General features: G+C 59.2%; 2 protein-coding genes across 3 annotated transcripts in view; one reads left to right on the top strand and one right to left on the bottom strand.

Moving 5' to 3' along the window:
* POR (cytochrome p450 oxidoreductase) overlaps positions 1-7,340 on the top strand; it is a 60,111-nt gene extending 52,771 nt beyond the window's left edge. For both annotated transcript variants that reach the window (XM_084881542.1, XM_084881543.1), the window contains 12 exons: positions 190-339; positions 919-1,043; positions 1,440-1,529; positions 2,125-2,223; positions 3,232-3,348; positions 3,453-3,571; positions 5,303-5,484; positions 5,649-5,798; positions 6,091-6,361; positions 6,453-6,598; positions 6,679-6,764; positions 6,858-7,340. In XM_084881542.1, the coding sequence (XP_084737668.1) occupies positions 190-339; positions 919-1,043; positions 1,440-1,529; positions 2,125-2,223; positions 3,232-3,348; positions 3,453-3,571; positions 5,303-5,484; positions 5,649-5,798; positions 6,091-6,361; positions 6,453-6,598; positions 6,679-6,764; positions 6,858-7,002 (1,680 nt within the window). In that variant the 3' untranslated portion in view covers positions 7,003-7,340. The remainder of the gene's footprint in view (positions 1-189; positions 340-918; positions 1,044-1,439; positions 1,530-2,124; positions 2,224-3,231; positions 3,349-3,452; positions 3,572-5,302; positions 5,485-5,648; positions 5,799-6,090; positions 6,362-6,452; positions 6,599-6,678; positions 6,765-6,857) is intronic.
* Positions 7,341-7,477: 137 nt separating this feature from the next.
* TMEM120A (transmembrane protein 120A) lies at positions 7,478-13,480 on the bottom strand. Its single transcript, XM_084881558.1, has 12 exons — positions 13,347-13,480; positions 11,638-11,756; positions 11,280-11,396; positions 9,335-9,394; positions 9,012-9,107; positions 8,848-8,937; positions 8,566-8,631; positions 8,392-8,453; positions 8,200-8,292; positions 8,046-8,110; positions 7,881-7,949; positions 7,478-7,804 (listed from the first exon to the last, which is right to left on the bottom strand). Exons 1-12 carry the CDS (start codon positions 13,425-13,427, stop codon positions 7,691-7,693), a joined length of 1,032 nt encoding a protein of 343 aa, XP_084737684.1. The 5' UTR covers positions 13,428-13,480; the 3' UTR covers positions 7,478-7,690.
* Between the last annotated feature and the right edge of the window lie 85 nt (positions 13,481-13,565).

Raw genomic sequence — 13,565 nt, 5'->3', positions numbered from 1 at the left:
ACCACCTTCTGAGTGCCAGCTGGTGCCTGGAACCCAGCCTGTTTGTGCCTGTCGGCACCCTTTCCTCTGTAAGTGTACCCCCTCCACTCGACCCCTGGACTCGCTTGTGTACACCCCATCAGGTGCAGACCTGACCCAAGCAGGCTGAGTCATGGTCGCTGGGCCTGGGCCCTGCCCTTGTCTCTCCAGGCCGACCTGGGCAGCCTGCCAGAAATAGAGAACTCCCTGGCAGTGTTCTGTATGGCCACCTACGGCGAGGGTGACCCTACTGACAATGCGCAGGACTTCTATGACTGGCTTCAGGAGACAGATATGGACCTCTCTGGAGTCAAGTATGCGGTGAGTCACCCCATCTTTCCTCCAGTGGCTCCCTGGGCTCCCAGGTGGCAGATTGTGGTACCTCCCCTGACCTTTGGACCCCTGTGTCTAAGAGGTCTCACCTCTTTCTGATCGTGGAGGGCAGGCCAAGGAGTCAGGACAGGGTGGGGGAGGCTGGCAGGTAGCTTGTGACAGGGAGCCTCAGGAAAGGCTGCTCATGGGGCAGTGGAACCCCTCTTCCACCCTGGACTCCAGCACCGAGAGAGCTGCTCCCATGTCCCCAGCCCTTCTTTGCTCCAGGGGGCATTTGTTGCTGGAGATTAAAGACAAGAGGGGTGTGGCGGGATGACCAGATTTGGCTGGACAAGGAGAACCTGGGGCGGGTGTGTGTGTGTGTATGTGTGTGTGTGTGTGTGAATTGCCCCTGCTGGCCATCCAGGGTTGAGTCTTAGAGGCTGGTCTGCAGGTCATCAAAACAAAGCCACTTCCAGGGCCAGAGGTGGCCCACCTCACAGAGCTGCCTAGCAGCTTGGCCAGCGCCGTAGGGAAACCACCCCTGACTGCTGGCTGGGCCTCAGACCCACCCCTCTGTCCACACAGGTGTTTGGCCTTGGGAACAAGACCTATGAGCACTTCAATGCCATGGGCAAGTATGTGGATAAGCGGCTAGAGCAGCTTGGTGCCCAGCGGATCTTTGAGCTGGGGATGGGCGACGACGATGGGAAGTGAGTGCCCCAGACCCAGCCTTGCATGCTGGCCCCCCTCCCCAGCGCCTCCCACCCCAGGTGTCAGGAACCCACAGGGTTAGGGGTTGGCCAAGGCAAAGGGAGTGCAAAGCCATGGGGTCTGCTGGAACTCAGACACACAGGGAAGGAGCCGCCCTCCCTCAGCCCCACACAGGCTTTCTCTGCTCTTCCCCATCCTCCGGTTGCCCAGCTCAGATGGAGCCACCGTGGTTAGCACAGACACTCGAGACCCTTCCTGATGCCATGGGTTATATCACTGGGCGGGCCAGCTTGAAATGAGCTTTTGGGGGTTCCAGGGAGTCCAACCTTTGGGGAAGCCAGCCCATTGCCACAATTGGGTGGCCTGGGGCCAGGCTCATTGCCTCCTCTCCCCAGCCTGGAGGAGGATTTCATCACGTGGCGAGAGCAGTTTTGGCCGGCTGTGTGTGAGCACTTCGGGGTGGAAGCCACGGGAGAGGAGTCCAGGTGAGAGTGTGCCTACAGATTGGGCTGGGGATGAGGGTGAGGGTGAGGGTGAGGGTTGGGGTGAGGGTGAGCGTGGGGGGAGCATGGGATGAGGGTGAGGCTAGGGGTAGGGGTGGGGGCGGGGATGGGGGTAAAGGTGGGGGTGAGGGTGAGGGTGGGGGTGAGGGTGAGGGTGAGGGCGAGGGCGAGGCTGGGTCTGGGACTGGGGGTAGGGGTGAGGGTGAGGGTGAGGGCAATTGCCTCCTGAGGGTGGGAGACCTGGCCTGGTCGGTGGTGGTGGGACTCGAGAATGAAGGCTGGTGAGAGCTTAGTCAGGTACAGGAGGGTACAAAGTCCCAGGCTAAGGTGCTGGGCTTTGCCTGAAGTGATGGGCCTGCCTTCCCTTCTCCCTTAGAAGCTGCTGAACCCAGGCTGTACCAGCCCTTCCCCAGCTTTATGCTGGCTCCCTCCCACCTCTTGTGACCAATCTGGACCTCACGCACCATCTCCTGACAGTGTCGCTCCCTGACTCAGCCTCCCTCCTATCTTGGGACTGATCCCTGAGCCTTCTACCGGCCACCAGCTCCCAGCTTCACACTTGGTCTTCCCTTTGCAGCATTCGCCAGTACGAGCTTGTGGTTCACTCAGACATAGACATGGCCAAGGTGTACGTGGGTGAGATGGGCCGTCTGAAGAGCTACGAGAACCAGAAGCCGTGAGTAGAGAGCATGGTTCGGGCCAGACCCTGTAGCTCTTGGCACACCCACCTCAGGCGCCTGGGTCAGGAGACAACGGGTAGTTTGTGTACCCCTGCAGACCCCGTCCTGAGAGTGTCCTTATCTCTACCCTTTTCCAGAAGTGGGCATGAGTGAGGATCTCCACCACCAAGGAGGGCATGAGGCTCAGAGCAGAGAGAGGGGAGGCTGCTCCATGTTTAGGTCCTCAGGCCCCGCCCCACCCAGCGGTCCCTCAGGACAGGGCACAGCCTCTGAGACTGGCATTTGCTCAGTTTGTACATTATTTGCTGACATTTTGCTCTGTAAATATATTAGGGTGGGAGGTACATACCAGTTCCTGAACCAAGAAATAACAAAAGGTTCTAAGCTGAACCTTTGCAAAAGGGCACACTCCTTAAATTCTCCCTCAGCTTTCTGACCCAAAACAAAGTTCCTCACGTGGGCCCTGATTTGCCTGACACCGGGTGCTGCCCAGGAAAGTCCTGCTTGTACCACCAGGATTCAACACCAGCAGCTCTGTTAATCAGCCTGGCGGGAGCCCCACTCTCCCAGGAAGTTCTAACACTCCGGTGACTGTACAGAGTAAAAGTTCACTCCTGTTCCTGTGGTAGCCCAGGCACGCCGGGTGACGCAGCTCTGCTCCAGTCACTCAGGGCCCCAGGCACCTTCCGCCTTGGGGAGCTACCTTCATGGGCCTAGTCCTCCTTTGCACTCAACTCACCAATGGTTTGGAGTATGGAGGGTCTCCCAGCCTCAGTTTCCATATCTGTAAATAGAGACATTGATAACCAAGCTCCACCTCCTTTGTGGAGTTGTCAGGAGACAACTGGAATCGGGCTGGGAAAGCCCTTTACATACTTGGAGAGGTTTTCTCGTGGCCCTTGGTGCCAGCTCTGAGTTCTGTGAAACCAGAAGGGTCCCTTTGGGGCAGGGAGACTCAGATTGAAGGCCTGGCCAATCACTGAGCTGCTCTCTTCCCCACCCAGCCCCTTTGATGCCAAGAATCCATTCTTGGCTGTTGTCACCACCAACCGGAAGCTGAACCAGGGAACTGAGCGACACCTCATGCACCTGGAATTAGACATCACAGATTCCAAAATCAGGTACCAGCTACTGCCACTCCCTCTCCCACACCTTCAAGGGGCCTCCTGATTTGGCTACAGAGGCCTTCCACCCTCCTCCTGAGCCTCACGTCTCTCTCCCCCAGGTATGAATCGGGTGACCATGTGGCTGTTTACCCAGCTAATGACTCTGCCCTGGTCAACCAGATCGGCGAGATCCTGGGTGCTGACCTGGATGTTGTCATGTCCCTCAACAATCTTGATGGTGAGATCTGGAATCAAGGCCACTCCCCTTGCCTGCCTGGGCCTGAGGTGGTGGACAGGAATAAGTCCCTTGGCAAGGCCCGTAGGTTGAGCTGCTTAGGCCTGAAGCCCCAGAACCCAGCTATCAATTCTGTAGCAAACTTAGGGGGCAGGGAGCAAAAGTAGCTATGGGGTCTAGTCCTCTACCTTGGGGTTCCCTCCATCCCCTCACCAGCATAGCCCTAGGAAGGAGGGAGTGAGGGCAGCTGGGAGGGAGAGAAGGGAGGCCTAAAGGGACTACCTGCGAGGGCCCTGGTCCCTAGGCCTGGCTCCACCATTACTGAGGGCTGCCCTCTCCCTGTTCCAGAGCCTGCATCTTCTCACCTGCAAACTTGGGGATCAGAGTCAGCAACGCTAACAGCCCTCCAGGTCCATGCAGGGTGCTCAGAGTGCAAGAGGCACTAAATATAGTATAGGATTTTCCCCAAGGTTTCAAAGGACTACCTCTGGTCTCTTGCTCTGACCCCTTGGTACCCCCACTGACCATCCACTTGGGGCCCAGCTCTACCTGGTGCTGCCCCACTCACTCTCGTCCTCGGTCTCCTAGCCTGGCTGCTCCTCCTCTCCAGGAAAGGAGGCTGATTTATGTTATAATTAGTTATGCCGGCGTGGGGGCACAGTGGACACACACTGGGTCTGTCTCTCTCGTTCCGTGGGATGTCATGTCCTTGTACCTTCGGAGGGGGCACCTTGCTGGGGAGGGTGTGGTGTGCTCACTCTTCCCCCAGGAGAATCTGAACCCCTGCAGGGGACCCTTCACTGCTGAGGACTGCTCGGAAAGAGGTGCAGAGGCTCAGAACTCCCCACAGCAGATGTGTAGCTTTAGGAAAGGTGCCCTCACATAGCGTTTCCTGCAGTGTGGAGCCTGAGCCTTGTTTCTGGGCTCATACAGAGGGCTCTCGGGTGCTGGGAACACCCAGTTTTTGGTTGTTGTTTTTTTATCTGGGTGCCAGATAACAAGGATGTTGTGAAAATTAATTATGCTACACGCATATAACTCGTATGGTTCATGAAGGCTATACTGCAGTTAAGTTCAAACCCTTCCAAAAATAGAACCAAACCCTTAAATGCTGAGCTCTTCCTGGGCCAGGCCCTGTGTCCTCGGCAAAGACTCATCTGGCCCCACAGTCACGCCTCTAAGAGGGGGAGATGCTTCTTGGAGCTCCCAGGCTGGCCCTGCTCTAGTCTGAAGGAGGTCAGTAACGCTGGCCTGTTGACTGATGGCAGAGAAGGCTGCAGCCAGGCTGGCGATGGGGCCTGCACCAGCGGCTGCACCTGGAGCTCAGCTGTGTGCCGTGTAGACCTCCAGCTGTATCCAAGCGTACAAACTGGCCTGGAGGGGCCCTGCCATCACGGCTGAAAGCTGCAGTGTTGGCATCAGTCACGAGCCTGGGATTCCACAGTAGACTGGGCTCAGCCCACAGGCAGGCACACACTGGCGGCCCTGCCTCTGCAGCCCTCTGAGCCGCTTAGGAACAGACTCTCCTGGAGTGCAAGGTCCCGCCTCTGAGGACTGCCTGTCTGGCCTGAAGTGTGAGGCTGAAAACCTGAGGCTCAGCCCCAGGGCCAGCAAAGAGCTGGCCCCTCTTCCAGTGCCGGCTGGGCCACCTGCTTCCTGTAGAACAGCCTTCAGCTCCCCGCACCCGACCCCATGGCACCCCCTCACACCAAATCCCCTTCTCTGTCCCTGCAGAGGAGTCCAACAAGAAGCATCCATTCCCCTGCCCAACCTCCTACCGCACAGCCCTCACCTACTACCTGGACATCACCAACCCGCCACGCACCAACGTGCTCTACGAGCTGGCCCAGTACGCCTCGGAGCCCTCGGAGCAGGAACACCTGCGCAAGATGGCCTCCTCCTCGGGCGAGGGCAAGGCAAGTGCTGCTTCCACCCCCAGCACCCAAACCGCCACCACCTCAGCCCTGGCTGCAGCTCCACCAAGCCACTCTCCAAGGGGTTTGGGTCCCAATTCAGCCGTGTCTCCTGGAACCACTGTGTCCCCTCACCCGGGGCTCACCCGAAGTTCTGTCTTCCCCAGGAGCTGTACCTGAGCTGGGTGGTGGAGGCTCGGAGGCACATCCTGGCCATCCTGCAGGACTACCCATCCCTGCGGCCCCCCATCGACCACCTGTGTGAGCTGCTGCCTCGGCTGCAGGCCCGCTACTACTCCATCGCTTCTTCCTCCAAGGTGGGGAAAGGCTGGCAACTTACAGAAAGCACAGCACTGGCTTCTCTGAGGGCATGGGAGCCCTGAGCGCAGCTCCAGCTCCGACCCAAGCTCCTGGGCTCACTGGGCGGAATTCCCAGTAGGCTGGCTGTAAGATTGCACACTGCTCCCAGCCCTGGTGGCTCCCGGAAAGGGGCTTTTGGGTTTGGGCACCAAGAAGGGATGGAGAAGCCTTAAGACCGCTCCGGTGACAGGGCTGGTGGAGGATGGGGCCTCGGGCACCACTGTTGATCTCACTCCTGCCCTCCGCCAGGTCCACTCCAACTCTGTGCACATCTGTGCTGTGGTTGTGGAATATGAAACCAAGTCGGGCCGGATCAACAAGGGGGTGGCCACCAGCTGGCTTCGGGCCAAGGAGCCCGCAGGGGAGAACGGCCGCAAGGCCCTGGTGCCCATGTTTGTGCGCAAGTCCCAGTTCCGCCTGCCCTTCAAGGCCACCACACCTGTCATCATGATAGGCCCTGGCACTGGGGTGGCCCCCTTCATAGGCTTCATTCAGGAGCGGGCCTGGCTGAAGCAGCAGGGTGAGTATGTGGGCCCAGGGGGATGTGAGGGGAGTGGGGCGGGCAGAGATGGGACAGATTCCATGCCCACCCTGGGCACTCTCCCCTCCAGGTAAGGAGGTGGGTGAGACGCTGCTCTACTATGGCTGCCGCCGCTCTGACGAGGACTACCTGTACCGGGAAGAGCTGGCCCAGTTCCACAAGGAGGGCTCCCTCACCCAGCTCAATGTGGCCTTCTCCCGGGAGCAGCCCCACAAGGTGAGGAAGGGGCCGGTGGCTCTGGCGGGGTGGAGGGCTGTGAGACTGGCCTCCTCACGGGCACCACCCTCTGCCCGCAGGTCTACGTCCAGCACTTACTAAAGAGGGACAAGGAGCACCTGTGGAAGCTGATCCATGAGGGGGGCGCCCACATCTACGTCTGTGGGTGAGTGAGGGTAGAGGAGTGGGAAGACTGAGGCTCTGTCCGCCCACGGGGACACTCCTTGCCCAGCCCCCAATGCCACCTTCCTCCCCACAGGGATGCTCGGAACATGGCGAGGGATGTGCAGAACACCTTCTACGACATCGTGTCTGAGCTGGGGTCCATGGAGCACGCCCAGGCCGTGGACTACATCAAGAAACTGATGACCAAGGGCCGCTACTCCCTGGACGTGTGGAGCTAAGAGCCCGCTCTGCCCTCACGCCCTATAGACTTGGCTTCCCCATATAATCACTCTCCTCCCCTTCTGCAGCTTCCCGGGTGGGCTCTGCTGGGCCGGGTCCCAGGACGCAGACTCCGTGACAAAGACTGCTCTGAGCCCAAGCTGTGCCTCTGAGGCCCCTGCCGAAGGGCAATGGCCCAGGGTGACCAGGTCCTCACTCTGAACACCTAAGGCCTCCAGGGGCTGTGCAGAAGGGGCTCTTCTCAGCTGAGCAGGGGCTTGGCCCCTCCATGTGATTTTCAATGAATGTAAATAATTTTAAATAACCTCTGGCCCTTGGAATAAAGTTGTTTTCTGTATTTGCCTGATGTTCCTCAAACAGATCTGGGGCCTCTACCTCAGTCTACTTAATTGAGACACCAGAGAGACCAACTCAGTCCTAAGAACCCATGCTGAGGCAGCACAGAGCCACCAGGAGACCACACACGGCGCCACCTCCGTGCCTCTTCCTTTATTAAGGCCACTGGCCCCCGGCTTGCCGCAGGCTGGGACACAGGTCCAGATCTTCTCCAGCATAGCCTTTGGGGCCCACGGAGCCCACAAAACCCAGAAAGAGCAGAAAGACCTTCTGGACGAGGGAGTCCCGCCTCCTAAAACAACACACGGGGTACAGAAGCCCCTTCCGGGCCAGTGGGCAGAAGACCCAGCCTCAATCCTTCTTGCTCCTGTGCCGCTGACTGTGGAATTTCTGGTGCACAACCCGCAAGGTGGTGAAGAAATTGCCAAGGAAGAGGATGAGGAAGGGGAGGCCGCACATGAGCACCTGGGAGAGGAATCGGGATTAGGACAGGGGCCGAACCACAGTCCTCCCAGCGTGCTTCTCGGGGTCCCTGGCTCACCTGCCACTCCTTGCACTCAGGATCCCGGGCCAAGCTGAACAACGTCACCGCGTTAAAGAGCTGCCAGAACTGGGAAGGAGGGGGGTTTCACATAGAACACAGTCCCTGTTCCAGCCAGAGCAGGGGCTGGACAGCCAGGGGGAAAGGGACACAGGTTCAACTTACATGTCCAAAGAAAAGAAAGGGCAGCAGGAAGGTGAGGCCGCGCCACATCCAGGACTGGAAGCCCTCTGTGAGGGAGAAGGGGAGGGCATAGAATAACCAGTGACAGACAGACACCGTCACTCAGACCTAGATGGAGAGCTTCCTGCCGACTCACCCACAGTGAGGTCCATGGTGTGCCTCTCGCCCAGGGCCCGGAGGCGGTACAGGCAGCCGCTCTGATAGTAATACTGCAGGAACTGCACGAAGCCTGAGGGTGGAGGGCATCAGGACTGAGCTGGAACCCAAGTCCTTTCCCCGCCCTCTCTCTGGGCAAGTCCTGAGCTGAGCAGGGACCTGAGACACTCACTCTGGTACATGGAGAAGGACAGGAATTGGTTCCGGAACTTCTGATACATGAGGCCATCGGGCCTAAGGCAGAAAGCAGAGGGAAGGGGGAGAGCTTGGGGATGCCGAGTCTTCCTGTCCTGGCTCCCCACTTCCCCCACTGCCAAGGCCCCGAGAGCCAAGCTGGGCCACTCACCATGTCAGCATGACTCCCGACAGGAACGTGGACACGTAATGATGGAAAACCCACCAGCCTTTGATCCTGTATCAGGAAGCTGCTGTCACTTCTGTAACCCTTAGCCCCCAGGATTGGTGCTCGGGGACAGGGAGCTGTCTGAGGTGGGAAGAAACCAACACCCCAGCCCAGGTCCTGCTTCTCAGCGGGCCATGGCGCCACCACTCCACTTTCTAGGGTAGCTCCAATGCCCCCTCCTCCCCCGCGCCCGCCTCCCAGGAGCTGGGTCAGGCCCTTGCCCACCTAGAGCCATTGTTGATGAGGATGCTCTCTCGGATGGTCAGTGTGCAGTAATACCAGACCAGCAGGAAGTTGAAGGCGGCGTCTGTTACCCTGCAGAGGGAACACAGGATTGGTGCGGAAGCAGGGAGCAAACAAAATCTGGCCCCGAGCAGTAGGACACCCACCTGGAGTTGAGGAGGAAGCGACAAGTGAAGGAGATGAGGATGAGGATGATGGTGAGGTAGAGCTTGAACTTCTCGTACTCATCTTTGTAGGCAAACCTGGGGGGGGGGGGTGCACACACAACACACACACATGGGACAGGCTGGGATGCTCGTAGGACCCACCCTCACCTCTGCCTGAGAAGGGAGGCACTTGCATGCATGGCCTGGGCCAGCATGAGGGAGTAGCCCCTGAACCCCACGGCTTGGCCAGGGCAGTTGGAGCAGTGGGAAGACCCCAGAAGGGTGAGAGCTGGGCTGAGAACCAGCCCCCAATAACCAATTACTTAGCCTGCTTGCTCAGGAGTGTCACGTTGACGTTGCCCAGAACCAGGCTCAGGTACAACCTAGGAAAGGGGGGGATGGGGTAAGAAGAGGCCCCAGGTGAAGGCAGCCAAAAAGCCGAGCCTTCGAGTGTGCCAGACCAATAGCTGGATCACTACCCATGGACTTGATTTAGGGCTCTGACCTTGGGATGCTGCAGACGGGAAACACTGAAGTGCAGCCTCTTTCTGCCTACTCCTAAATCCTGCTTCAGGCACAACTTCCCCTCCCTCCTTTGTCATTATCACCTACGCTCCCCCAGCGCCCCCCACCATGGGTCCTCAAGAGCAGCCGGGCTCTTCCACCCCATGAAAGCCTTGCCCCCATCTCAGATCGCTCCTGTGGGTCTGGGCAGTGGACTCCATGTCTGGGTGCAGGATTCCCATCTGGCACCTATCCTACAGTTCCTGCTACTTTCAAGAACCTGCAGCCCCAAGTCCACTGCAGCAACCCACACTCACCACCACTCCAGGACCTCCTCCCAACCAAGAGTGGCTCCTCAGCAACACTGGTTATAACTCTGATCAGAGTGCCCAGCCACCCAGCCCTTTCACCACATGGACCCTCCCCACCCAGAGGTTCCCAGGCACTGTTGACCCTGCTCTTTCCTGAGCCAGCTAAGTCCCCAAGCCCTCCTTCACATGTCAACCACTTTCTTGCCAACTTGTAACTCCCAGTTCCTGGCACTGTCATCACACCCATCAGCTAAGCCTGTCTTGTCCTTCTCTGCCAGAGAAACCTCAAGACTCTCCCGGAGTCACAGTCATGTACTGAGCAGCTATACCCACACACGGGCTCTTGTTCACACTCAAGCCTATGGGTGGGCTCAGAGTGGTTAAGGGACTTGCCCAAGGCTGTGAAGAAATTAAGGGGCAGAGTGGGCACTTAGACAAGGCTGCCTCTCAGGACCACCACTGGCTCCCCATCCCATCCTTTCCCCTTCCTGGCACCTGACACCTCTCCTGCCTGCACTGTCACGCTTCTCTCTGCACCTCCTCTCATCCCCAAACAACAGGGGCCCGTGTCCAGCCCCCTCCATCTTCCCAAGAGTTTTCCTCCATCACTCGGTGTTCCCTTTCCGGGTGTCTCCCTCTGCGGGCCCACCTTCAGCAGGTAGGTATACCCATTTGTCCTATGTTCAAAGTTACACATATGCTCAAGCAAAAGCTACACCCCAGCCCCAACCCTCACACTAAGTTCTAGGTACTAGTTCCTCTTTCCATTCACAGCCAAGCTTCCAAAGTGTAACCTAAACTTGGCTGTTTCCTCAGCTCTTCCGTCATTCCTAGTATCAACTTCCACCCACACCGTCCTGTGAAGTGGTTCTCTTCAAGGTCACCTGACCTCCAGGAAGTATTTCCCCTTCATTACTACATTTGACCCCGAGGCTTGTCACTCCTTCTTACCTTGCCCTCTAGGACATGCTCTCCCCCAGCTATCTGGCTACCTGCCATCTCTGCTGGAATTTTTTACACTCAGCCTAGGGTTCTGCACTGTACCTACTCATCCTTCTCAGCTGTGGAAGTGCCACAACCTGTCCCTCTCCCCTGCTTACTGGGCCCAGCCTGGCTCCCCTGCATTCTCATCAGGACCTCTCACCTCCCACTGCTATTACTGCCTTCCCGAGTCGGCCAGGCTCAACTCCACTCAGGCCTTAGCTACTCCAGGAGGCTCTCTGACCTCCTGGGCTGGATTAGGGGCCTGCTTTACTCCCCTGTTCACTGTAGGTCCACCACAAAGCCCCCAATCACAGTGGGCTGTCACTCAGCTGTCTCCCCTAAGATAGACTGCTCAGCCCGAGTGGGCCCAGGGAACCTCTGCTGACCAAATGACCAAGCAGAGTGAGAGTGCACTTCAGGCCTATCTGCCAGGAGCGGCTGTGAATTGAATTTGGGGGCAGGGTCTCACCCATTCTTCTTGGGCAAATAGGCTTCCATGTCGAAGAAGAGGCCTTGGCGCTCCTTGATCTGGTTCTCCAGCTCTTTCGAAGCCTCCTGGACCCCCACTGGGATGGAGGGTTTGCATCTGCAGGTGGGAGCACAGAAGCCAGTCAGAGCAGGAGTATCACACTAACACCTGTGGGGCAGGAGGGCCACCACGGCTCAGAGAGGGGAGGAGCTGTGCCAAAGACACTCCCAGAGTCAGCGCCAGCCCTCCACCCCACCAGGTGAGACACCCACACCCAAACCAAGACACCAAGACTGAGGGGCCATGGAAGGCCCAGGGGGTGGGGGAGGGGGGGCGGGCGGGGGAGGGTTCCCCTAACTTCTTTAGGACGAGGGCCAGCTCATGGAGCTTCTTCTTCTGCCGACTGATGGAGCTGGTACAACTGTTCTGCAGTTTGATCAGCTCTTCCAGCTTCAGACGGTACAGCCGGTGGGTCTCCTAAGACCAGGATGAGAGAAGGGTCAGACTGGTTGGAGCGCCATTGAGCCAGAGCCTGCTGGGCAGGGGCTGGGGCACAGATTCCTCCAGGGCTCCTTGGGAGGGTCTCAGCAGGAAGTGAGACCTCCCTAAGCTTGCTCTCTCTCCAAGGTAGGCAAGGAGATAGGTTCTTTCTGCAAGCCCAGAAGCACCCATGGCACCCCTCTCCCAGAAACTGGTTAGTTCCCTGAAGGTTTTTTTAGTCTAAGCTCATCTACTAGCTGTTTCCACCCCTCTCTGTCCCACCCTGAGTCTGGATTCTAAGCCCACAGGTCCACCTTGTGGACCAAACAGGCTACCTGAAGCCACCCCTGGCCTTGGTCAATGCTCCTGCCTATCCAGCCACACGTGCAGGGGGAGCTGAGAATGTGCAAGATGCCTCTGCTCTGGCACTCCCTTTATCTTCCTCCCAGGTTAAAGGTCAAGCTTCAGTCCTCGGTCTTCCTGCTGTAAGACCAGTCCCATACACCTCCCCCAGCACCTTTGGCCCAAAGCCTCCCAGAGCACTTTGCCCTGGTGGGTGAGTCTAGAGAAGCAGCAGCCTGGAGACTGGGCAAGGGGCAATGTGAGGAAGGTCAGGCAGGGGCTGAGGCCAGGACAGTGATGATCAGGCTGGGAGGCTAGGTCGGCTCTACTTGGGACTCTAGGAAGAAGCACTGATGGCAGCAGGTATGGCTGGCCAGGGGTGCAGCTTGGCTTCAATGTGAGCAGGAAGGGACTGGAATCAGTCCAGGAGAGGTAAAGTCCTAATCAAAAACACAGCTTTCCTGAGCTCTACCCTGTCTGAGTATTGTTTCTCTGGCCACCACGCCCCCTCAGGACCCAGCATGTTCCACCTTTGCCCACACCCAGCCCCACCTCTCCTTCTTCCTCCCCGGACTCCCCAAAGAACAGCAGAGCGGCCAACACAGCCAGAGCCAGCCAACTGCTCCGGCGGCTTCCCACTGCGCTCAAAGGGACTGCAATCCCGGCCAGGCCCGAGATGCCTGAAGGGCCTGGTGCACCCACTTCTCTGCAGCAGCCACGTGTCCATCCAGGCCGGGGCTTCTCTAACCAGCACCTCCGGGCCCTGCCGGACCGCCTCCGGGTGCACCCGGTGCACTCAGTCCGGAGGCGCTGCCTCAGGGGCGGGACGGCACTACTCGCGGCTCCGGTCGGGCGGCGCCCACCGCATGTTTGCTGAGTGACTGACCCAACACGGGGCCCGGCCAGCTCTGACTCAAGCGGCCATGCTTCCGTAAAAGAGCGAGGTTGGGGTCTGGGTCTCTTCCCGAGGCCCTGGCGGGAGGCCCTCGGTCCCACGGGCGCGGTGGGGTCCGCCGGGGTGTCGGCGGCCGTGCGGGCGAAGTGCGCCTCCGTCCGACACTGACATGAGGCCGAGAGGAGGGTCCAGGCGGGAGCCCGGGGCCCGGGGCCTCGCCGCCCTCCGGAACGAGCCAGGGTCCCCAACTCCTGACCCCTGCTCCCCGCGGCCAGACGTACCGCGGCCCGACGTGACCCCCAGCCAGAGAGACATGGCTCGGGGCCATGGGCGTCCGCATTGCCGCTCACCTGGATGCTCTGGAAGTCCTGCTGCAGCTCCTCCCAGTCCCGCAGGCAGTCGCCCAGCGGGCCCGGGGGCGTGGGGGGCATGGCTGCCAGGCCCCGCGCCAGCCGAGCGGAAGCCAGAGGACGCCGCCGCAGCAACCCGGGCCGGCCGAGGTGCCTCCGCGTCCGCCGCCTCCGCCCCCGTCCGCTTCCGGGCTCGGGCCGCGGCTCCCACCAATGGGA

Source organism: Pipistrellus hanaki (assembly GCF_964339955.1).
Source record: "Pipistrellus hanaki genome assembly, chromosome: 4".
Lineage (NCBI taxonomy): Eukaryota > Metazoa > Chordata > Mammalia > Chiroptera > Vespertilionidae > Pipistrellus > Pipistrellus hanaki.
Note: the sequence above shows the minus strand (reverse complement) of the source record. Positions and strands in the feature narration are given on the sequence as shown.

Excerpts from the sequence above, each read along its gene's own strand:
- TMEM120A (XM_084881558.1), bottom strand. The coding sequence starts at position 13,427 with ATGCCCCCCACGCCCCCGGGCCCGCTGGGCGACTGCCTGCGGGACTGG. Across the intron at positions 11,397-11,637 it reads CTGGCCCTCGTCCTAAAGAA|ATGCAAACCCTCCATCCCAG; the intron begins GTTAGGGGAACC and ends TCCCACCTGCAG. Across the intron at positions 8,111-8,199 it reads CACCATGGACCTCACTGTGG|AGGGCTTCCAGTCCTGGATG; the intron begins GTGAGTCGGCAG and ends TCTCCCTCACAG.